Below are 25,655 nucleotides of genomic sequence, written 5' to 3' on the forward strand. Positions count from 1 at the left end.
CCTATGATTTTTATAAAAAAAGATTTTTAGAAAAAATTATATATATATACACACACACACACACATCAGATTATAGCAAATACATAGTTCTAGTGATCGTACTTCATACACGACAAACCTGGCTTAATAGAAAATTCTCTCAATATTTAGACAGTCAAGCTGTAAGTAGTTTACCGCCATTAATTAAGAGAGCATTGTATTGGCAGCATATCGTACATGTCGGCTTATTTACAGCATACTGTGATTATTTTATCGTTTCTACAGTTTTAACATACCTTCACGACGGATGTATCATGTGTTTTCTATTAAGCTATGCAAATGGAACCAAGAATACACATGTAATGGTATATATGCAGACTACATGGAAATTTTACTGTAATATAGACAGTGAAAGTGTAGTGACTATGTGATAATACGTTTCGTGAAATTTAAAAATGATTTTTATACTTTCCAAATTCGGAGATGATTTCGATACATCCGATTTAATCTATCTAGTATGCTTTAACTGCTAAGATGGTTGTATAAAATGCATTTAAACCGAATGTCGTCGGAAATAGTGTTATATATTTTTTATTCATGCCTACATTCATACAGTAAATTGAGATAGACGAGAGAAAGAGAATACGAATATTTATTTATGCTTTTTCGATGCAATAAATGAAGAAATTAGGAATAATATTAGAACAAGGGAACAGTGGAATTGTACATGTTTGTATATATGTAGTTTAAAACTGTTGATTTGAATTATTTTCCTTTAGGATTGCCATGAGTTTTACATCTTTGGCATACTAAATTTTGTTTAAAATTTACTTCGAAACAATAGAAAAATTTTTTATTTATGAAAATACCTTCAATATTATTTTATATTAATGTTGATAGACGTATAGCAATAAAGTATATCCTTAGAGCATTGCTTAGAAATTTGTCAGTAACGCAATGTGTGAATTACAAATTTAAGTTAAATGCTTCTTCTTCCTGCTTGATATACAGGACATCTTAAAATTATTTGGTCGTTTATCAATTTTTTAACAATCTTCTGATTTCATTTCTTTTTTTTTGCGCGAAAAATCGAGGAATTTTCTCGTGTCATTAAGGGCCGTATTCATAGTCGTGACTCAACTTGAGAATCAGGTTTTGAATTAGGTTCAAATCAAGTGTTTTAGAAATAAAAGATTGATTTGAACCTAGTTCAAAATCTGATTCTCAAGTTAAGTTACGACTATGAATACGGCCCTAAATCTTTCAGATTTATGTATTAAATATCTTCATTATTCATTATTCATTTGGAGAAATAAAGATATGCTTTCGTTTTTTTTCTGAAATTTCTATTGGAAATTTATTTGAATTTTCAATTGTTTGCAATTTGGAAATTGTCAATATATTGAAATATTTGTTTAAAAAATGTACTTCAAATTACTTGATTGAATATCCTGTATACATAACGCAACAAACAATTCTCTTTGAATCACATTTGTGCGTTATTGCGTTTCGTAGCAATGTTTTCCTCTTTAACGGTAGCTATAATTGTATTATCGATCAAATTACGAAAATAATATGAATATAAAGCACAATCTGTGAACCCCGAGCGAAGAAACATGTATTTAATTTTTTTAACGGTAGCTTTATTGCAATTCTCTGTCCGTCTATTATGTACATTTCTCGTATTACAGAATTTTACTTTTTATCAATCTTGCATTTTATTGTATATGATCTAAAGAATGTAGATATATTGTGCCTTTTGTATATTGTATATTTGTATATAAAAAATATTTTACACGAATTATTATTACGATGTAGTTTATTCATACGAACAATAAATAAACAACATTTAAAAATATATAGATGCTATATATAAATTTATTGTAAACCGATAAATATATATATTAATTTTTCCATATTGATATAATTAATGAATACGCCGTTGATAAATGTATTAATTATATTTATTTATATCTGTTTTTATACAAAGTAAAGAACGTATTGCTAATTTTTATAACTTATATAATGAAATGCACATTATTTACATTTTTGCAAAAAAATACATAAGATATGTCAATGCTTTAATCCTAAAGCTTTGAAATAGCTTTCTCGTCATAAATCATTAATGGACAATATGTGCGCTACATAATACTTACAACACAGAAAATATTTTGTCTAAACATCACATTGGCAGTTTATGTATAATCGATACTTACATTGTTTCGTGTCATCAGCTATTTTATATATTACAGCTATATATACATTTTGTTTCTCCTTTAGTAACATCTCTAATATCAAAAACGTACAAAAGTTAAAAATATAATTCCACTTTGCAAAAAGCTTCCGATATGTTGTCGATCAGAAAAAGGCTCACTGGACTGCTGCAGTCTTTCGCTGTAAGTTTGCGCAATTATTTTTGAATAATGATCGGCGTTCGAACTTTTGATTCACGTACCTTTATATGTATCTTCCTATATCCTCTAGCTCAATACATGTCAATGAATATAAACTGTGGTATAAAAACCGCTAGCTGTGTTTACCTTTTTATTCGTAATTGTTCCTGATAGAACGTGAGGTGTTCGAGGGAATGTAACAAGTATGCTGCGTAAATGCGTCGTTTTTGAAAAGATTCGCTGGACCTCGGGCAACTTAGATCTCACTTTCATTTGTTATATCGTAATAGTATCGCGATACATCAAATCGCGGAAGATTACATGGAATATTATACGTAGTCGTAGTTATCACTTTCGTAACATGCGATCTTAATTTTAATTTCCTGCCGCAAGAAAGCACTTGCGCAAAATCTCGCAATCTGCGAGAGCCGTGGATTACGGATCTCGTGATGGACTTCTCCAGCTTATCACTGTATCATGTTGCTGGAATGTCACAGATATTATATCGTTAAAAACCTGCGACCGCTAGACCGATTCTACACACGAACTTACATTACGAGCTAAATGATTCATTCGATATCAAGCAATTACAAGATGTAGGATAAACAATTCATTTAATTAACAAGTGTTCATATTCGATATGGAAATTATAAATATTCTCAATACGCATAACAATCAACAACAACTAAGTTTAAACAATTCAAGTTTACGTATCTTATGTATGAAACAGAGGAAAACGAAAAAAAGATGATAACGTCATATAACAGATATGCGAAAAGGTTCCACATAAATATCGAACAATGTTAAAAAGAGTCGTTTAGAAACGCATTAATTAATGTAATATTATGCTAGTTTGTATGAGACCTATACGTTTTTCAATTATGAGATTCGCGTATAAACTATATGCGTAGAAAGACCGTTAATACGTTATTATCCGTTAAATATCGAGCGTTAAATTCTAAGACCTTGCTGGCCTGCGATATTCTGACACACGTTTCAAGAATTTACATCCTAAAGTTGTATAAATTCGAAGTTCGACGAGACAATTGAACTTTCAGCACCACTAAGTGACTCGTGCGCAAAAGTCCAATCTAACATTGGACGTATCGAATATTGTCATTCAGTCCGGAACCTGTACACGCTTCATAAAGTGCACAAGTAAAAAGCTTCCAAAAATTGTGGGGGAAAATACAAATCGAGGTGATTATTTAACTGTGCGCTCCGTTAACGCTCTTAAGAAACTCTCAAACTATTGGTGTTCTCCATTCATTCCATCGTACTGGCGTATAAAGTTAGATTACGATCAAATACGACAAATTCACGATTGCAAGGCATTTCTTCTCCAAAGTCGCAGCACGCGTGAGAAGCATGTGAGAATCGGAAACGTAATTAGAGCTCAAGTTCGTCGGCATTGCGCGAGAGTCTGTGATTATCGATACGTCGTCGTTGGCTACGCCTCACAGCGTCCGCCCTCCGATATGGTTCGGACTTGAGACCGAGAAGAATATCCTCCAGGGCGCCGTTGTACACCTCGTCCTGCTGCAACAACTTCTTTTCTTGCACCAACCGTGTCTTATTCTTCAATTCGTTTATAACAGCGTCCTGATGATGGGCAACAGAATATAACACAGTTTAGTTATGGAGAACACTTAAGATACAAGGTATGTTGCTTACAAGTTATTTCTAAAATAATTTTATTAAAGCGTACTCTGCTTGTCGAGAGATCTAAGAAACTGCAAAACTAATAATAATAATAATAAAGAATCGCTTTAGTATATTTTATGTCAAGAGAAAAAAAGATTATTCATCAATCTTTCGCTTATGCTTGTGTAGGTAAGTTGCGTTACTCATCATTTCTGTCATATGATACATGAAATTTGATAGCAGAGCAAAGGGAAAGTGATAATAGAAGAATTCTCTCAGGCAACATCAATGCGAGTTAAAACATGCTAATGCATATTTTGATGCACTGTTATTAGCAGAAATGTGATATGAAACATGAGTTTATATCGTATATACATACTGACAGTCTTTTTTTTTAAATTATGATCGATGAACATTATTTCATGAGTATTACACAATATATTATTAATAATGATGAATGATTTTTCTCATTTTTGAATTGCATATATTATTTTTTACAAAATTGTGTTGTTTTTAGTGTAAAAAAATCATATAAAAACGTAGAAGATTGTTACGATTCTATGGTAATAAAAATTCTATACATGTTGTATGAGGCAGTGTATGTGTCGGACATTAAAAATCAAATGTGAATAGGAGGAAGTGAGTGAGGATAGACTTACATGTTGTGAATTGTTTCTACATTGTTACGTTCTGAGCTCCAGTTCATTAAGATGGCGGTGTAACAGACTCTTGTTCGAGTTACAGCAAAATTTCGGTGACTTTAAATCCAAATAAATATGTAACAAATAAGAAAACAGATGCTCATGAGATGTATGCTCAAGAGAATGAAATTGCTAGAAAGACACTCGTGAAGTAACCAAAATCAATATAATCGCCGATGATCCCTGCCATGTATCATGCTAATTCATAACATGCAGAAAAATAACTGCTTTCTGTGTTTATTTTCAGAATTCTCGAATCACTTTATTATTTAATTGCTAAAAAGAATAAAAAATCCGTCATGTAGATATGAAAACATTTATTTGCTTTAGCAAGACTTATAAATTAAAACTATGACAGGAAATGTTCAAGAATAAAAAATAATATATGATTCAATAACACAATTTAAATGTAAAAACGATTTCTCGTTTTTATTTTTATTACTTTTATTGGAACAATTTAAATATGTATCAAAGAATATATATTATTATTTAAAACGTTACGAGAAATGTATACAGTATCCATTAAATAAAAAATAAGAAAAAAAATATACATGCAACAAACGAATAAAATCAACAAAAAGGAAGAGTAAGCATAGCTTTAGAAAGCACAATTTTTCTTTGATTGAAAATAAACGTTTTAAAGAAATTAATTTCATAAAGTAAAACAGTAACAAACATTTTGTGTAAATTCATTGAGTTATGTATCTCACATTTTTACGTAGAAATATTATATAAAATATTATTCGTCTGTTTCCTTATGAGTTGTAATTATAATGTTATTTACGTGATGTGTGATGATTATTAATTTTGGATGAATTCGTAGCATTGATGTTGTAAGAGAGAAGCTCAGAGAAATATAAGTAAGCAGTACAACATATATATATATTTTTGATAGGAATCAATCTGATTACTACAACTACAGATAAATATTAGTAAAAAATTTAGGTTTAATGCAAGAATATGAGACTGCTGTCTCAAATCTTTCTTACTTTAGAGGAATGTAGAGATTAATAGCTAAAACATGAAGTAATAAAGAAGTTCAAGTCTCAATGAGTTTAACATGCGCTAAACAATATGCCGCAATAGTGTGTCAGATAATTGTGCAGCGTAATCAAACATAAACAACATAATCTATCCCACACTCAGCAAAATATTCTTTACGTCACAAAGTAACGATAACGTGTAAGTAACTTTGCGATTGTAACGCGTTCACACAAGGACCGCAGAAAATATACATGTTAAGAATCAAGATACTTCAAGATTGATAATCATGCTAGTTGAACATCTTAAGATCAAGGATTTTTACGGTTAAGAATAAAGATAAATACTTGCTCGATGCAATTCATTTGCAATTTCTAGTACACGAGAGAGAAAAAGCTCACGCATGTAAATACAAAGGGAAAGAAGGCGTTAAAGATGCATAACATACCTGTTGCTTCTTCTGATTTAATTTATTACGTTTTATAACTTCCTCCGAGGTATTTAAAGCTTCCGCCGCAGCAGCCTCTAATCTACGACGCTGTTCGTTCTCTTGATCCGCTGCCTGCAAATTCACGCATACCGTTTCATTAGTATGTGCTTTTAATCGAAATCATAATTTCATATGCATACAACTTAATATGCATGCAAAACTTGGATATCTCATAGGAGAGAAGCGTCTACTGCCGCACCTTAAACGCTCTCGCGAATCTGACGAGAAGAGAGAAGAAGGTATTAGCGTCGGCCTGTCTCGGACTCTCGCCAAAGAATTCGACACACTCTCGGAATGCTTCGCCGGCGGTGCGTGCGTCGAGCTTCAAGCGACGTAATTTTTCCTCGGAGTTATTCAAGAAATCGCGCAATACCGTATTGTGCTTCTCCTTGCCACGTAATTCAAATTCCTTCCGTACAAGATCCATGCCCTTCTCCAGCTCGTGCACGTCAGTCGTTATATTCTCCAGTGAAACTATAATTTTGTAACGGAGACAAATGTTTAAATGTAAATTAAATTTTATTGTATTGGAAACTATCCACTCAATTTATTTTACATTAATTTATTTCATATTAGAAACTTTCCACTTAATTTATTTCAATATACTTTGATTTTATTAATGTTCTTTTGGTTACTAGCAAATTCTTTTATAATTAATAATCATGGTTTTCTTAATTATACATTATAATGTTAATTTAATTTGCGTAAAGTTACACGTTAATATTTCAATAGAATTAATTAAAAATATTTTAAATAGTGATAAAGGTTGATTTCGAATTTAATACGTAAAAACATACCTGTTGCAGCTTTATCGATGTACATTAACTCCGACTCGAAATTAATAAGCTCCGGAAACTTGACTCGTATCGTGGCGACGATATAATGCAAAAGGCACATCCTTTTATCGGTCGATTTCGTATCCAATAAGGTATCTAAGCTTTGTAACTTGAAGCCGTACGCGGGGCCTCGTTTGCTACTGTTTAAGTAGTTACCAAAGGCAAGAATGATTTCTAATACTGCTCTTAATTTCTTTGAACTCTTAACCGAACTGGACGCAGATATCACAGCATGTATTTGTGGCGTAATCAGATGTAAATTGTCGAAAAAGTTTCCGATATAGTTCATAATCGATAGCTTGGTAGATATCCTCTCTACCTTGCCGAGTTGCATCAAAAACTTATCCTCCTCTGTCAGCAAGTTGATGCTCTTCTTTTCCATTATGTATTCACGGTAAGCCTTTATCTGGAACACGCGTATAATTTATTAGCAATAATGCAAACTATCATTTTTTAAATAGTAATTGACATGTTCCAATAAAAGTAGGCACACACACACACCTCTTGATCCGTAGGTACCATACGTTGCAGCAATTCCACATTTTCGAGTGAAAGAATTTTCAAATCGAGAGCATTCACCGCCATTATCACCTTCTCCACCGGCATCTCCATCTTTCGACGCGATATGGCTGTTGAAGAATAGAAAATCGCGATAAGTTTTTCTTTACTAGGTATCAAGTCAGGCTATATTATAAATAAATCTTGCCTACCAATGTTTCGTAATCTCGTGTGTTCGAGAAGCGATATGTTTTCGGGTTTCTTGAATCGTTTGCTGGGGAAACTTTGAAGCCCGTCGATCTCGCTGTTACCGTTGGCCACGTGCCCGCTCATGCCGATTTTGAACCGCTCCTCGAAGTCGGAGAAATCAATGTAGCTGTGCAGACGATCGTCATCCAGTTCATTGAAGATGGTACCCCGCACCTGATTAGGTTTCAGGGCGATCCAATTGAGGGTGGGAAGTTTGTACTTTGTTTGGACCTGAACAGAAATCCATAATTTTTTATTAAGGCAAATAAATCCAAAAAGAATATAATATTAAGATGCAATTGAAATTAATAAGTAAACAAAACACGTGATGATGATTTCTTTATTGATAAAACTAAGCGATCATCTTTAAAAATATAACAATTATATTATTTAGTATTATAACAGTTATGTGGTTTCAAGTAAGACTTTATCTTATCATTGAGGGAATAACGTGTCGTCTTGGCGGTTAAATGCAGGAAAACCAATGAAATACGTACTTTTCGTTTAATAGTCATCGCTCCGTCGGGTGCTTGCATCATACCAGCGGGTGGCGGAGGTATTGGAACGGGTGGTGGTAACTTATGATCTCCCGGAGAAAGAGGCGCCATAGGAGGTAGCGGCGGGCATGGTGGCGGTGGCGGTGGTGGTGGCGCGGGAGCTGGTGGAGGCGCTTGTTCCGGAGACGGCGTCGTGTTGAACGTGTCGGATGTAATGTTGTCTGAATTACTTAGAGGGCTTGTCGCGATTCCGTTTCGTAGACTAGCAGCTGAAAGAACGACAAACATTCATTAGAATGTTAAATTTACACGCAGAGAACATCTCTTTGTAAAACGCAACGGCAATACCTGACGAGCCCTTCGTGAGAGTTCCCGTGAGAGTCTCCAATTCGATGATCTTGTTCTCCAGGACGCTCTGTCTTCGCGCGGAGTCCTGCTTTTGCCGTTTCAAAGCCGTGAGCTCCTCTTCGACTAATCTACGTGCTTCCAAAGCATCGGCGTACTCCACCTTCAACGCGCCTAATTCCGTCTCCAGCTCCGCCAGTTTCGCCAACGATTCTCGCTCCAATTCCGCCATACGGTCGTGTGCCTGCATCGAACGTACGTGATTATAACAATTGATAAATCGACATTAAAATAAAAAGTTTTTTTGATTCGATTCGATGTAATAGCATAGAAAGATTTATATCGCTTACATGACCAAGTTCGTCTTCCAATTCCGTTACTTTCTCTAACGCTGCAGTCTTTGTTTCGCTGTCCTCCATCAAGGCAGCTACGTCAAACACGTTATCTAGGTAAGCTGAGATTTGTACCTGAAAAATGGGGCAACGTCTAATAAAGAAATGCAATTTCCATTAATTTATTTTCAATTTATTATATCTTCAATTTCCATCATTTTATTCTCCATAAAATTAATCGGAAAGAAGATGAAAGATGGATATATTCACATCAATTGTCACGCCAACACATCGAATCAGTCAACGTGTCAGAATCCATATTTTATAATAATGCAATATATTTATTTACCTGCAAATCCTCGCTTTCCGTGTGCCTAAGCTTCTCGAGGTACTCGTCCAATCCGAGCTTCGTGAACTCGTACTGCAGATGTACCCTGAAGTTCATATCCTCGACCGAATGCACGACTATATTTACGAATTGCATACAAGCGACCATGAATTCTATGTGAAAACTGTCGTACTGAGTGAAATACGCCATAAGTGTCGTGAACCGCCTTCTCTCGGAGCAAACTTCTTTGAAGTTGTCGAACGCCGACAGGATGATCTCGTGGCCTCCCTTTACCAAGCAGATCGCGGCGAGAAGCTCCAACACCAGAGCCTTCGTTCTGAAAGGTCACGAAAAAGGATCACTTTTAAACAATAATTTTCCAGGATTATACGAGCAAGAAATAAATCGCATCGATTTGAACATCAAGTAAAAGTGACTACTAGTCGTGGCGCATCACGGATGCTGTTTCGCGCATCGTTTTGCAACACCGTCGCGGCTTCGTAAGACACAACGTCAGACAATAGACAATGCGTGATTCACCTCAGACTTTTATGGATTAAGCTCAGCGCGATGCAGTTGATGGCCTCTCTGTGCTGAATAACCATGTTGAATCCATACTGCAAAAGATCATCAAAGTGATCATGTTGTATTTTGTGCACAAGCAAACACACGCGAGTATCTGTACGCATCAATAAGCAATTTTGCTTCCTCTTTTATTTCGCACGTACAGGAATTAATGTCAGAATTAAACTTACACCAGATCTCCACCAGGCTCACCTTATTATTCATGATGGCACGCATGCACAGTATGCAAACGTGAATGTCGTCCTTTGCTTCGCCCATATTTAGGCGCGCCACGTGCCGGGATCTCCTTTTAACGCCAGGACTATCTTTGAGTTCGTGAAGAGGCGGCCTTAGGCATCCATTGTTCAACGTTGCGGTATCACCGGTGCCTATTTCATTAATATTATTAATGAAACTATTTCTGTATGTCTTTGGTAAGCAAATTTTTCACAGAAAATTGCAAAAATTAGAAAGATGCGATCTATTTTTCATAATAATACTATTAATAATAATAGCAATATGCATAATGATAAAAGATTAAGCAATCAGTTATTTTCTAAATAGATATGAAATTTGTCTTGTAAATTAGCCGTTCTTATTCAGTGATTTCTTTTATAAGGAAATCTTATATGCGTTACGTTGTTATTAGCGGATGAATGCATATCTAATTTCTTATGATTACCTAACAGACTGTTGGGCTCTCTGATTACTTTCTCTTTGGAATTCTAATCGACTTCTTACCGGTTTGCAATTTTTCCTCGGAACTTGTGTGAGACTCCAAGAGCCGCTGCTCATGTCGCATCATCAGCAGCCTGAAGCTCAGATAGTCTATCAGCGCATCCAAGCCTTGGTTCTCCTCATCCAAGAATTCCCTCACCCATCTACAACACTGTTTAGCTCAGAATACAGGCTTTCGAAAAGACGGTATCGCGAATGAATGAACCTCACTCAATTATTTAGTAATTTACGTAATTAATAGCAAACTTAATGTCAGATTGCATAATTATAATACCAGCATAAAACGAAGACTGGATATTGTAGCTTTAATTCTTTTTCTTCTTACTTATTTTAAATGTTAAGAGAAATATAAGACATTTCTCACGACTAGTTAGAATTTCTACATTCGTTGCTTGTTAGGAAGATGTTTAGATTATAAAATTCTTTAAGTACAGTAGTAAATTAGTAGATTTGCAAAACTTTTGATGTGACAGAGATGAGTGATGAATAATAATTATGACGATCGAATAATATTATTAAATTCGCTTACTCAATGTGATTTGTGCGTAAGGATATTTCCAAGTCTCGTAATACTTGTGTTGACGTAGATTCTCCAACCATTTTTCTTTTCTGGAAAAATGTAAGGAAACGATACGACTGTGTAACCATTAGTATCCTCTGATCTGATAGTCCTTCTTGCGAACGAATACGCAAAAAGAATTAAAAGTAAAGAATTTTTATTTATCAGTATAATCGGAAAATAGGGAAACTTGATCAAGATATTAATTGCAACACATACGTGACATAAAAACGTGTGTTGCTTAAAAAAATAACATGAAAAAGAAAAAAATTAAAAAAACAAGTAAAACAACATACTCGATGGCTTCGTGATGCTTTTGGGTCCAGGTAGGTACGTAACTTTGCTAGATAATGGGACGGCGGATCCTTAGCTTGTACTCTTTCCTGTAAACACAAAGGTTCCATTGTGATGGATTGATGGATCCATTTTGTAGATCTGTGTTGAGTGTATCTTTAGATGGCTTAGATTTGACGACTAATTTTCTATTCTTCGAAGGCTGCTTTCTGCGAAAGCTTGCGGCAGCCTTAGCAGCAACATTCGGAGAAGGGAACATGCACTGCGGATACATGCGTGCCGTCGCGGGAAGGGATGCTGCGCATTTTTTGCGACCCGCATCGTATAATAGCACGGCTTGCATTACATCCGTCTCGTGTTACACATGTGCCCTACAGGCCGGCTCAAACATCGAGACGAACCATCGATGACTCCCCCAAATATTCCCGTCTTATTAAAAATATTATTTATGTTGTTATTAATTTCTCACGTCATTTCATTAAATAATTACAAAGGGAGATCACGAAGCCGCAAGCCGCATTTACCCAATTTAATCCAATTATTCATCCAATCCAGAGCCTGTGGATGTGCTACCTTAGAATTTGTACCTTCATAATAACAGAGCAATAGTAACAGCAAATATACAGGGTGAGGCACCTAAAACAGGCCACCTGAATATCTCGGCTGTTATTGGTGATAGAAAAAAATGTGTCAGACCAAACTTGCATGGTTTCGAGGGACACATAATTTGTTCTAAATAGTTTTTTATTAGGTGGACGCGTAGAGGTCATATGAAGATCAACTTCGTTTTTTTATATGGTATGATATGTTTTTTTACGTACCATCTAGTAGAGCGTTTGAAGATGCGCACATTGATCTACGGGTCAAAATCATTCAAGGTCACTGAAGGCCAACTGCAAGGGAAAATAATTTACTTTATATTGCCTAGAGTTCTCTGCTATTAAAGATACTGTAAACTCAGAAATGAAAAAGTTCTAGCCCTTAGAAATTTTTTCTTTTTCCGCGAAGTTCTGAGTTGTTATCATTCTTTTTTATATTACCTAGAGTTCTCTGCTATTGAAAATACCATAAATTCAGAAATGAAAAAGTTCTAGCCGTTAGAAATTTTTTCTTTTCCGAGAAGTTCTGAGTTGTTCATATCATTATTTTTTATATTGCCTAGAGTTCTCTGCTATTGAAAATACCGTAAATTCAGAAATTAAAAAGTTCTAGCTGTTAGAAATTTTTTCTTTTCCGAGAAGTTCTGAGTTGTTCATATCATTATTTTTTATATTGCCTAGAGTTCTCTGCTATTGAAAATACCGTAAATTCAGAAATTAAAAAGTTCTAGCTGTTAGAAATTTTTTCTTTTCCGAGAAGTTCTGAGTTGTTCATATCATTATTTTTTATATTGCCTAGAGTTCTCTGCTATTGAAAATACCGTAAATTCAGAAATTAAAAAGTTCTAGCTGTTAGAAATTTTTTCTTTTCCGAGAAGTTCTGAGTTGTTCATATCATTATTTTTTATATTGCCTAGAGTTCTCTGCTATTGAAAATACCGTAAATTCAGAAATGAAAAAGTTCTAGCAGTTAGAAATTTTTTCTTTTCCGAGAAGTTCTGAGTTGTTCATATCATTATTTTTTTTATTGCCTAGAGTTCTCTGCTATTGAAAATACCGTAAATTCAGAAATTAAAAAGTTCTAGCTGTTAGAAATTTTTTCTTTTCCGAGAAGTTCTGAGTTGTTGATATCTATATTGTTTATATTGCCTAGAGTTCTCTGCTATTGAAAATACCGTAAACTCAGAAATGAAAAAGTTCTAGCATTTAGAAATTTTAGCCTTCAGTGACCTTTTGAATGATTTTGACCCGTAGATCAATGTGCGCATCTTCAAACACTCTACTGCAGATGGTACGTAAAAAAACATATCATACCATATAAAAAAACGAAGTTGATCTTCGTATGACCTCTACGCGTCCACCTAATAAAAAACTATTTAGAACAAATTATGTGTCCCTCGAAACCATGCAAGTTTGGTCTGACACATTTTTTTCTATCACCAATAACAGCCGAGATATTCAGGTGGCCTGTTTTAGGTGCCTCACCCTGTATAAATAAGATAATAATATATAATAAGATCAGCCTGAGGACCGTCGCGTTTCGTTTCGTCCGACAAAAATGTATTAGCAACGATATTGACGCAGAATCATGTAACGGGAGATGATAAGTGCGTGGACCCATAAGCCCGCATCTGTACCGGACAACCGGGGTGATTAATCGGGGAACGGGGGACGAAGGCGGACGAAGATCGCCTGGAGAGAAGCGCCGATTAATAATAAGTCCATATAATTTCCCAGCCGAGTGGATTACATCATCGCGGCGCGTTCGATTCGCCGCGACGGAAACCGCGCGCCGCCCCGCTTTCGCGGATCGGCGATGGGAGGCCTCTCCCTTCACCCCGCGTTCGGCGGTAGCCTGCCATTAAATTATGACAGACCGATAATTCCCCCGACGGACATTGTTTGCGATCCGCCCTCTGCATGCGGCTCCAGCTCGAAATTACGGTGGTGCTCTGTGCGTCGGACGCTGCGGGGATGCGTGCAGGACTGGCCGTAAATGTCTTACTCGGAAAAAAAATGAGCGGATACCTGCTGCACATAAGTGTGTGCTCGGCAAAATGTTTAATGATTACTTCCGTGCGGGCGTAATAAGCGATAAAATGATCGGCGATCCGGTGAGATTTGTCACTGGAAGAGGTACCGCACGGCTGAGATGAAAACGCAAAATCCTTGTGTATAAAAGAAGGAAAATTACCGCTAGATTAATTTTCCGTTTTCAGAAGGTAATATCCATGTAAAAAATTTACGTTAAAATTTATATATTATATATAGTCTGTTTATAAAAATCTTTAAAATATTTATCTGCTATTTATATTTTTCCTATACTTCTATGCTATTGGTCTTTCGAGGAACAATAATCTAGAATCTCAACATTCTCTTCAAAAATCTGCATTGCTCAAATCCGATATCCAGTTATCAATTATGGAAGGAGACATTATTTAGATTGAACGAATCAATCTCCGAAGAAGGAGCGTGTATCGTTTTATCGAGCATCTCCCATAGACCGCATCGATCATACCGGTTTCGATCCTGCCGCACGACTATCTCCTATATTTATCTCGGGATTATTCTAAATGTGTGCACGCTTACTTGGTCGCAGATGATGTCCCACTTCTTCTCGTTGTCGTACTGCTTCAAAAGTTTCGCTTTGTCCGGCGGCAGATCCATGGAGGCCTGCAACACAAAAAGCCATATGCCGCCTTATTTAATACTGGTATGTATCGGCGTATACGTGTGTGCGGATTCTGTTCCCTCAATTCTACGTACGCGGAGCGTAACGCAACGAGATACGCACGAGATAATTAACACTGAGCGCGATCCAAAGATTGGTACCGCGCAATCATAACGCTGTTAAAGCCGACAGATTGAATAACGACGCGCGAGATTTCCATGACGAAAGTAAAACGTAAATCGAACGAATGCAATCGTTCACTTATTCCACAGAATCATCCCACGTATACCACGGATAATTGCGAAATCACGTGCAAAACGAGTGCAGCCAGGATGAAAGCGTGATCCATCTATCACTCGTAAAGACAAACGAAATTTACTTGGCTTTCGCTTTACGCAAGAGTAACGGGACGTAACGTAATGCACGCTGCAATAACGCAGAAATTAAATTTCGTAATTGTCCGACGTCACTTCCGCCGTGACCCAGTAACATGTAGAGCACAACATCATTAGTTTTTCGTTAAAAGAATGATTGGGTCTCCTTTTCCGCAATGAACTGACAAATTTTTAATATATTGCTGTTTCAATTTCCAGCGTCATTAACGTGGCGAAAGTTATTTGCGAAGAAAACGCGTAGGTCGTCTACGGCGAGTACGGTAAACGAATAATTATCAATGAGCGGATGCGGAAGTCACGATTACGTGACATCGTCATACATACACACATACACAAACACACCATGCATACGAAAGTCTCGCTGGATATCCGAAGCCTACGACGATATGACGAGCACATTCTAGATATGAATCATGTTAACCGCCAATGGCACGGAATCAGTTTCGTAAAAAACGATCTTGTTAACGCGCCGCAATAAAACGCGTTATTATTGCGCGATGATTAAGCGAGCAGATGAGAGATAATCGCCGCATGCATATACATAGCGTATCAGATTAAAATCGTCTTGTTTTTATTTCCTTTTTAATTCTGCGCGCTTTCTTCGTACTTTATTTGCGTCGAAGATATCTTTTGCCTAATTGGTATCACGTTCTGATTTTATTTATTATATTTCGAAGTAATTGCAGGAAAAATATCGGTGTTCCTTTTGGTATCTAGTTTAATAGTGAGCCGATGGGACGATGAGTCCATGGTGCTGAGACAGAAGCGATTTCGTGCGTATGGGGGAATCGCGCACTATCCAGCTTTCCGCTCTATCGAATGAGAAACAGTATTGCAGAATCTTCGGATGCACAATGTCTTATCTCGCGGTTCTTATCACCTTGCTCGACGAACTGAGCCAACACCTTCTGCATGATCTCCTGCTCCCTGGAGAAAGCCAACACGCGCGTTCTCCTTCGGTGACCAGGATGGGTTACAATTTCCAAGCGGCGTAATGCGATTTCTGTTTCCGTTCCGCGGCAATTGCTACCGCCGGCTGCTGCAATTCTGCCGCATTAGCATAATATTTGTTCTCGAGTTATGGTTTCTACTCAACTGGAGCGAGTAATTCTCTTCATTTTTCGACCGTGTAACGGGAGCACGAGGAACGCGTTTCCCTCCGGAAAACCGGGCTACGAGTGAACAACGTGAGCAAACGAACAACCGTTAATTTTCACTGCTGCTGATTAAATGAAAGCTGCTCTTCGCGTTGCAGAGGCATCTTTCGAATTCCTAGGCACGATCAATTAAAGACTCGACACAAAAAAAGATCTAAATTCTTTATTAATAAATAGTTGCATGTTGTTGTCCATACAGAGCCCACCCCTCTCGTATTATTTAAATAATTTTGTAATACGTCTCTTGCGCTGGTCTCTTAATTTTTACTTTTTTTTTATTTATAAATCGTAGCTAGTAATTAATCTGTTTTTGTAAATTACTGTTAATAAAAATATAGTTATCATCGAGAATAAAACAGATTTTTATATCTTCAATGATGGAGGTTCACATAATGGTTTTCGTCACGGATTCGCGAGTAATTCTCTAGCGTGTCTGATGCTTCGGAACCTGGCTCTTTTACAGTCTCGAAAGCAAGGTGAAATGACAGTTGCTTCAAGTCTACCCTGAGTGCACTTAAGAGAGCAAATAAGAAGCGGAAGCAAGTCTCCTGAGGGGAATTACATAATCGATAACCCGGGATGACATGACGAAAAGTGCCCTTAATGGTCGTGTCATTGACATATTCACGGCACGTGAGACATAAAAAGGCAACGTACAAAGTCCAAATTATGTATGAAAGCGGATCTTCGTAGAACTTCTTCCTAACATTTCCTGACTTAATTTCCTCTCGGTCTCTAAGCTAAACTCGTGTTCTAGTATGCAATTTGATTGACAAATTAAGTGTGTCGAGGAGCCAGGTAATTAGGAGAAAGTGTTCGACTTCTACCACACTTCTCTATGGAGGCAATTGTTAAGGTCAAAATTCATTTCGAGCAGCAGAGAATGACACAACGAGGTGATCATTGGTCTCGCTTCGCTGCCATGCGCTTTCGCTTTTAGCGTGACACCGATATGGATCTCTAATCGTGCAAAATGCTGCTTAAAAAGTGTTCACCATGATGGATCAACCACGAGTCCAGGTCGAGCCTGAATATAGTTCGGGTAACGAGTGATCGACGAACGAGGGAATCTATTACGTCATCGGATTAGTAACATGGTAATGTAAAATTTAACAGAACACGAGAAAGCGGAGAATCATTCGACGAGACGGTTCTCTCTTCAATCGCTCTTGCTAGACGCCGATCCGCCTTCCAAAGAAATCGGTCGACGATAAATGCGTAGATGAGACCAGACTGAATTCCCAGTATTACACGCGACGTTGCGTCGGTATAATGAAACGAGTGTTTTCGGGTCAAGAGTCACCGGAAACGAGGCTGCTGCAGTAACGATTAGAATGAGTGTCGAACAGTAGCACGTGTACGCGTTCTCAACGAAACGATGGGAGACGAAATAACGCCGTCGATTAGCACCGATCAGCCGATAACGGGGTAATTTCGCGTACCTGCTCGAGTATCGTTGCATCTAATGTAGCAAAGGGTATGATTATGCGGTGCCCTGGTATTTTGACAAGTATCTTGCACACAGAACTGCCGGATATTAGACACGCCGTGTTGTTTCCTGTTTAAAAGCTAATCGACCGAATGTACTTATTAATTTTCTTCTTACCAAAAATATTCAGGAGAATTATATTACATTTGCTGAAATCCCACAAATTTCAACATTTAATATCCTTGTAATCGAAAGTAATTTTCCCTACTTCACATAGAATTTTCATCTACCCCATAAAAGCCGACTCCAAATTTTTCACGGGATTGGACACCATTCGTTTGACATGTGAGCGGATGCGACTTTGTGTTTAAGCTCATAATGGTACATCTAAGGGATGGACGAAGGAGAGTGGAAGGAAAGATTTCTGCCAGGATAATAAATCATCGAGAAGTCAGCGCAAAGGCGAGCGAACGTGGTCGATTGTTGTAGCGCGCGTGAAGCTGGACGGGATTTATAGTCAGGAAGTATCTCTTTCTCTCTTTCTCTTGACGGCTTTAAGAGGAAAACTCGTGTTTTATAGCATGTTCGTTGGTCATCAGGCGAATAAAATCCGATAAAAGCCACCATAGACGCGCTCTTGCGAGGAACAGTTAACGTATGCTGCATAATTGCACGTTTGCGATCTCTCGATGGATCCCGGTCGGCTCGTGCTTCATTGCGTGAGTCATCCGCGCGATCCTAGAATCGCGGGTGGTTATTGTATAATAATCCGTTGTCTTCGTGAATCCAACCGTGTATCGAAGGATAAATCCATCGTCTCTGTTCTCCATCAAATCTTTTTTTGCTGGAGAACTCTTCTGTCTTAAATCAAATCTATATAGATGAATTTCATCTTGTTTCAGCATTTCCAATCCTTTATTACGTAAACATGCATTTCAACATTAAATCAGTTGCAAAATATAATTTTTGCATTGAAATATGACGAATACCTAATGAGTCTCTCAAATTGTCGAGGACACGCCTCGGTCGGCGCGAAAAGAGAAAGAATGCTGACTAATCAATCGCGTGAATTCTTCCCTTGAAAGGGTTCGTATGGCTCGGTACTTCTCTGTTCATACGTTTTCCGGGCAACAATCGATGCCTAAGGGCGACGAGTATCTCTTTCTTCCCAATACACTCCATACGTGTGCATTCGCGCATGGTGCATACACCACGTATGTGTATTACTACATGCATGGTGCACGCCCAGACGAAGGCAAACTACCGTGAACACAATCCGGCACGGACAAATGGTTTCGAAGGACTCGCACCCCCATGGATTTGTAAGAATGGAGAAAGCTCCGAGGTACCGTTGGATTAATTAAAATTTCTTTCGATTAATTTATCGAGAGACTACTTGAAGTGAGAATTAAAATATTGATTCAAGATATATCAACATTTCTAGATTGCATTCTCAATTTTAATCTGTGCGACATATTTTAATTAAAATTGAAAAAAGTATACGACATCAATATTTGCAAATGGCTATTTAAATATTTAGAAATGAAGAAATTTAAAAGAAGAAGTCAATGGTAGCAAACGTAAAGATGGAAAATAGAAATGTAAAATATTACAATACGATTGTGTTAACGACCGAAATCTCGTGTCAATCGATTGAACTTGCACAAAGGAGACACGAGTTCCGCATTGCAAAATGCACACAGATAAATGCACTGTTTTGGCCGTGGATGAAAGCGAATCAACGGCCATTGAAAGTTAAGCTTTTTACATGCTAGTCGGGCGTCACCGGTTGCATCCCGGTCATTGTGGGAGCATGTATCCCATTAGCGGTAATCCGATATCCTAGGCAGAGCGCAATTGCGCGGATAAAAAGCAGGTTCAACAAACCTAATTGAATCGAGCGCGCGTAATATGGAAAAAGCGACGCACTCTTTCCACGTTCTACAAATAGTGCGCGTAGAAAAACGCGGATGCGGAAAGAAAAAGCAAGTTCCGCGTGCAAAACTAAGCGAGAAAAGTTTTCTCACTCCAATTGCACGCTTAAAATAGCTTCATAATCATGCATCGGTATACATTTTTATTTTTAAAATGTTTTACACGGAGCATTTAATTTAAATAATAAAGACCTTTGATATACATTCTTGTCACATATAATTATACATGTTGTGTATAAAATATTAGTGCATCTTCCAATAAATTGAGCTTGAAAAAGATTTACTGCAAGAAATGATCTTGCCATAATTTACAGAAATATAAATAAGAAAAATTGTTTTCGTTAATTATTGCTTCACATCGAGCTGTCTAAATCATGTAAATAAAAAGAACCGCCAAGAGTAATTTTCTGCTTAATCATTCTTGGAAGGTGCAAGATTGATGAAGAAAACGCTTCCGTGTATTCCGGATGTGTACGTTTCCAGGCAACGGTGGAAGACTTTTCTTTCTTTCATTTTCTTGGTTCCCTCTCGGTTGGTGGTCTCTCTCAGAAGTTGCGTTTTAAGCAGTAAGGAAACAACGCCAATTTTTCCCTTCATGACACACGCCACCGCGGCAAGAGAAGCGTAAAACTCGTTTCCGTTACGCGTCGGAAACCACCACGCGTTAAACGGAGCCGTTCTCCGCTTTAATCGCCGTGACGTTTCGGTTCTTTCAAGAGAGGCTCACCCTTTGTCGTAGTGATGAATATCGTTTAATCGAGTTTATCGAGTAATCGATAAATTGCCGAATAATTGTAGCACCAATGACTTCTTCATTATACTAGTATCACGTTTGTCAATGCGTGCAATACCTTCAAAACAACAAATTTCAGATATCCGTAGCCTTTATATAAAGTTCGATTAATCGATTAACTAAATTAATTGTATTGTCATGAACAGAACAAGAGAGTGATCTCAAGAGCATAAACTCAAGTTAGATAAATTTTTGGAGACTGGAGGATGATGAACTGGAGGGAAAATCAACCAGCCGGTTTACTTTAAGTCTATTTCAAGATTCACAAACGCCGTCTGTCTCTTCGTGTATCAAATTACCTCGAATCGAATACCGGAGTGACCATATCGGCAGCAATAAAATGACGTCTTAACGGCGTCAAGAACGAAACTAATCTTTATTGGTGAGTTCGTTGGGGTTACCAGCAGACTACCGCTCGTTACACGGACACTGACCTTCGAATGAGCCAACGAGAGAGAGAGAGAGAAAGAGAGCGCTTTCAACCCGGGATGTCCATCAACGTCCGCCCGGTGAAAGGGCAAAATTTTTGGCGAACTCGCGAGTCATCTCGTGATGCAATTTTTTGCATTTTACCACTTCCTCATCATATTCGTTCACTTCGCTTTCCGGCCCATAATATCGCACCATTCAAAACTGGTGGAATATTTATTCCATGCCGATTCGCGACTTTTTGTGCCACAATGCACCGTTCACGAATATTGAAGAACCCTTTCGGCACTGGCAGCGTAAATTCGAGCTATTGACAAATTGCTCCATGCCGCATCGGAACCCTTTAACTGCTTTCATGTGGAGCCAAGAGGCTTTAATCAAATCAATGGTTCTCTCACGTGAAACTATCGTGCGTTTTTGTATGATTAACGAACCGTAGGGTAGGGAGTAATTTCAGCTGAAAATGTTACGTGTATGTTTTATTTTGTACGGATGTGTACTTTTTTTTTATGTTACGCACACGCACGTAATATTTTAATCTTATAATTTTTATGATGACATGATCCTGCATGCGCGATAATTTTTCATAATATTTTCAATTTATTTTTGTTTTTACTCTCTACTTTGTAAACGACGTGTCCCGGAAAAATTGTATGAGGAGATTGCTAATAAAAGTTATTGCGTCAGTATAAAACAACTCAACGTTCGATTGCTTTTATGATTCACGCACAATTTTATAAATGCATCATTCCCACGAGGGGATGCAGTATATGCATTTTAACCTTCATCAACGAAATTTATGGTATGTATGCCTTGGCGTGAGGCCAGGCCAACCTCGCGTGAATAGACTGCACTTTACGTAGAGAAGGCGCTTTCGATGTGCCACGTGTCGTTTCAGGGAATTAATGGACGATTTAACGCATCGTGCATCCAATTGCCACAGCGGATTTCTATAAAATTATTTTGTTATATTAGGTTTCTCATTCACAGTTATACTTTAAATCGTAAGATTCGCACATTTGCACGAATCTAAACAAAAAAGAAAAAGATACACAAAATGCTCTTAAGCATAAAATAATACTTTTTTATACAATTTTATGGAACGGATCGTTACACGGGAGACAAATGAAACATTGCATCCGGGGCGGGTGAACGCGAGCGATTCCGCGCTCGAGATAAAACTCTCGTGACACGGAGAGATTGGAGAAAGCCGACTACGGGGATATTAAAGCCATAATAAATATTGGGATAAACGCGATCGCGGGCTCGGATCGGCGATGAAGAAAGCCGTAAACTTCACGTATAAACCTGTAGTAGCGTAATTAAGCAACTCCGAGTGCAACTCATTGTCAGAAAAAGAAGATAGCACCAAGAACAGCTCTTTACTACTATTTATTGGCAGACATTAAATTGACGATTCACTGACAGGTTTGAACAGTATATCGGGTGTCCAGCAGGATTGCTTTTGCAACGACAGCGAACGAACGAACTGCGAGTGTTCGCAGCTACTTGTCGCACCCTCGAGAGGAACATGGACATTGACAGCAACAGCAGCAGCAGGCCCGAGGAGGATCCACGTTCAAGAAACGTAAACACGTGACACAAGAAACGTCGTGAGTGCGCAAGTTAAATGTACTTATGCACACTTGATGGCCGGCGTGCCGAGCTCCTCTGAACACGAAAGAATCGCCGGTTGTCGAGCACTTAAGCTTCGGCGAATCGTCGCCGACTCGGACACATGTCGCGCTCAGAAGTCGTTAGGAGCCATCGCGAACGACGTGACACTCGACGCGTGCAGAGAGCGAGCACGACTCGCTGAATTGGAGATTATAATTCATCGAGATCTCAATGCGGCTCGAAGCGACCGCAAATGCGGCCATCATTCCGGGCCGCGAAGCGAGGAAAAATTTGTACTCGTTAACGACGATCGCCACCGAGTAACTGTGAAACGCATTATGGTGAGCCATACGTTCCCCTGTGGAACCTCGAGTGAATTTTAGTACAGTTATCGTGCAGCAGGACTGTCGCAGGCGCGTTACGCGTTTCACGCGATTCTTGAAAATATTGAATCTTTATGAATTTTTTGAGTAATTTTCGCGGATTTTTATCTCACTTGATTCGCGATTGCGAGATGACGGCACCTCGTAAACCTGAATGAGAGAGCGGCGGTCTAAAATTAAATGATAACGTCACGATGTGCAACTGGCCGCGGTGACATCATCTCACGAGCTCACGCACGCTGCGTGCGTGCGTGCGTGCATGCCCTCGGTTTCTCGTTTTTTTCTTTTTTTCTTTTACCACCATCTCTCGCTGTTAAGAGATCGTCACGAAAACGCGCGCGTGTAAAGCCTCTTTCGCTCGGTGTAAAGTTCACATAACGTGACTGGCGTAAAATTAGCGTAATATTTAATAATTGGTACTGTAACAGGGAAATAAACGCGCGGCTAAATAAGCAAGTGCCATCAGGACGTAATTCTTAATATCTCACTTGAAAAGATAAATTCAGCAAACGTAACCGTCGACATAATATTCAGATATTAGCATTTGTTAATGCACTCAAATGATTACTCGACGAACAAATCAATTCACACAAACGATTTCTTGAAACAAATTTACCTCTAAATTACACCTCTAAATTGCAAAGCTTGTATAAATATATCAAAGTAATTTATAAAAATAATTATATAATTTTTCATTATAAAATGCCTTCCGAGACTTTTACGAGCAACCATATACTACACGTTAAGGGGGATAATCTTAAAATATCGAGTGCAGTATAAGATCAACATTCCCACGTGCCTCTTCGATATAACAAGCATTCTCGAACGGGATTCCGCGAAGGTTTACGCGAGCGATTCTACCCGTGGTACCACCCGCAATGCGGAATGGCGAGCGGTGAATTATTTTACTGGCAAACAAACGTAATAAACGCGGCGCTGGCACGGATATGTATTTTTCAGCATTATGAGCAAATGACATGGGAGTGCCGCTAGTGGATGATCACGGCGAGATGATGTGTCGGGAAGTTCGTACTCGAGATCGCCAATCCTGGAGGAAGGATAGATTAGCTCGGGGGAGGAGATTACGGTATTCGCGAGGGTGGAAAAGCGAGGTCGCGCGCACACGACCGACCGGATGATGCAAGTTGGGGTGAAACCAAGCTGGAGAAAGGGTGCGACGGGCTAACAGACCGTGCGGAGCCACCATCTCGTTATCGGGGATGTTAACCCTTGCGCGATCAGCCGAGGACTTCTCTCTATCTCAGCTTTCATGAATAAAATAACGTCACCAGGTTCAATCGTTCAATAGACGTAACTTTTTAATACATCTTTCGCGTGCGAAAAGAGAATGTTAAAGCCTCGAAATGTTAACGAGCTGATATCCTCGAGGGAGGGAGTGGTTTTCCGTTGAACGCGCGCTTCGCAGCTTTTGTGCGATCACGCCACGCTGAAATTAAAACGATCCGTTGCGTAAAACAACGTGAAACGTTAATCCGATATCATTAGACGTAATTCGTATGATTTACAGGGAAGAAAGCAGCTTGTGGAACCTGCTGGTGGTAATTACAGGATGGATCCCGATGTGTATTTTCCACATTCCGCGCTGCAATTCAGCGATGGTTAAGGAAATTATCAGGAAACTATACAAGATTACCGGGAAAGTTTGATTGAGTCGTTACACAGATCATTCTAAAATTATCGTATCGATAATTTTAATCTCAGCCACACTTGGGCTTCCTGCCGAACATTTACCGCCGTTTACCAAATATTTTACGATTGCGTGGGTGACTGTCGCGCAGCTATCGATACTATTGAAACATCGTTAGCATCCCCGGCCGCAACATGTCGGTTAGCAACACATCCAGGATTCTCTGTTGTGGCAGTCGTCGTACTACCAGGCCGACACCCTCGTCCTCACCCACGTCACGCTTGAATAAACCCACGTATGCATGATGGGTGGGAAGGAGGGACAGACAGAGAGCGAGAAGGAAAGGGAAGGGAAGAGAGAAAAAGTGAGAGAGGGTAACGACCCGATAGAGAGGGACACACATTGGATTAATGGACGGAGAAGAGGGACGTTGGAGGGATAGGGAGCGAACGAAAAGGGCAGGCGCGACTATATACGGCACGTTTCGGTATATACGTGCGTGTACACGGGGGAAAATGGTGAAGGTTGGTTTTCGAGTGGGAGAGAACGGGGGAGAGAGATGAAAGAGTTTGTGCGTGAAAGGCGACAGAGGGGGAGAGAGAGAGAGAGAGAGAAAGCAAACCTGCGGAAAAAGAGAGAACAGCATCGAGAGGAACGATGAGGATCGAAAGGAGAGAACCGTGACGAGAGACGCGCCGATGACAAGTTGCGGCGTCGAGATCAAACGGGATGAGAAATTTCGATGGTTTATAGTGGTGCTCAGCAACAGAGAATGCGGAAGAATTAATTCCTTGCGGAAAATAGCGTTGCTTGCACGAGCGGCATGAATTTCGCGCGGATGCAAGGGAATTAATCCCTCATAGCTTTCGCAGAGAGAGAAAGAGGGAGAGAGAGAGAGAGAGAGCTTGGTCAAATAGTCTATCTATCGAATTGTTATCTAAATAAGATTTCTGACATATGCTTTCTATCTTATCGAAATTATTTCGCACATGTGCTTGGCCGCGATAAGGCAATTTCCAGAAAGAGAGAAATGGGGGAGAAGGAGAAAAAAAAAGAGAGGCACAATGCATTCGATTGTCCGCGACACGCCCTTCACGCAACCCTCGACGCGAGGAGGGAAAAGAGGAACTCGTCCCTCCTGCGTCTAGTTTCCATGACGGCCAATCTCATGG

At 38.7% G+C, this 25,655-nt stretch overlaps 1 protein-coding gene across 4 annotated transcripts in view; it reads right to left on the minus strand.

The window, feature by feature from the left end:
* Window positions 1-1,925: 1,925 nt before the first annotated feature.
* Window positions 1,926-25,655, minus strand: part of LOC105278291 (formin-like protein) — a 42,712-nt gene continuing 18,982 nt past the window's right edge. Inside the window, exons 2-17 of one of the 4 annotated variants that reach the window (XM_011337282.3) lie at window positions 14,617-14,700; window positions 11,431-11,517; window positions 11,105-11,211; window positions 10,579-10,718; window positions 10,051-10,226; window positions 9,814-9,890; window positions 9,295-9,610; window positions 8,964-9,080; window positions 8,617-8,857; window positions 8,269-8,537; window positions 7,735-8,002; window positions 7,526-7,653; window positions 6,986-7,430; window positions 6,388-6,662; window positions 6,147-6,260; window positions 1,926-3,974 (exon numbers count right to left, since the gene is read on the minus strand). In XM_011337282.3, the coding sequence (XP_011335584.1) occupies window positions 3,762-3,974; window positions 6,147-6,260; window positions 6,388-6,662; window positions 6,986-7,430; window positions 7,526-7,653; window positions 7,735-8,002; window positions 8,269-8,537; window positions 8,617-8,857; window positions 8,964-9,080; window positions 9,295-9,610; window positions 9,814-9,890; window positions 10,051-10,226; window positions 10,579-10,718; window positions 11,105-11,211; window positions 11,431-11,517; window positions 14,617-14,700 (3,057 nt within the window). In that variant the 3' untranslated portion in view covers window positions 1,926-3,761. The other 3 variants (XM_011337283.3, XM_011337284.3, XM_026972860.1) reach the window with 3 other exon arrangements.

This window comes from Ooceraea biroi, chromosome 10, assembly GCF_003672135.1.
Source record: "Ooceraea biroi isolate clonal line C1 chromosome 10, Obir_v5.4, whole genome shotgun sequence".
NCBI lineage: Eukaryota > Metazoa > Arthropoda > Insecta > Hymenoptera > Formicidae > Ooceraea > Ooceraea biroi.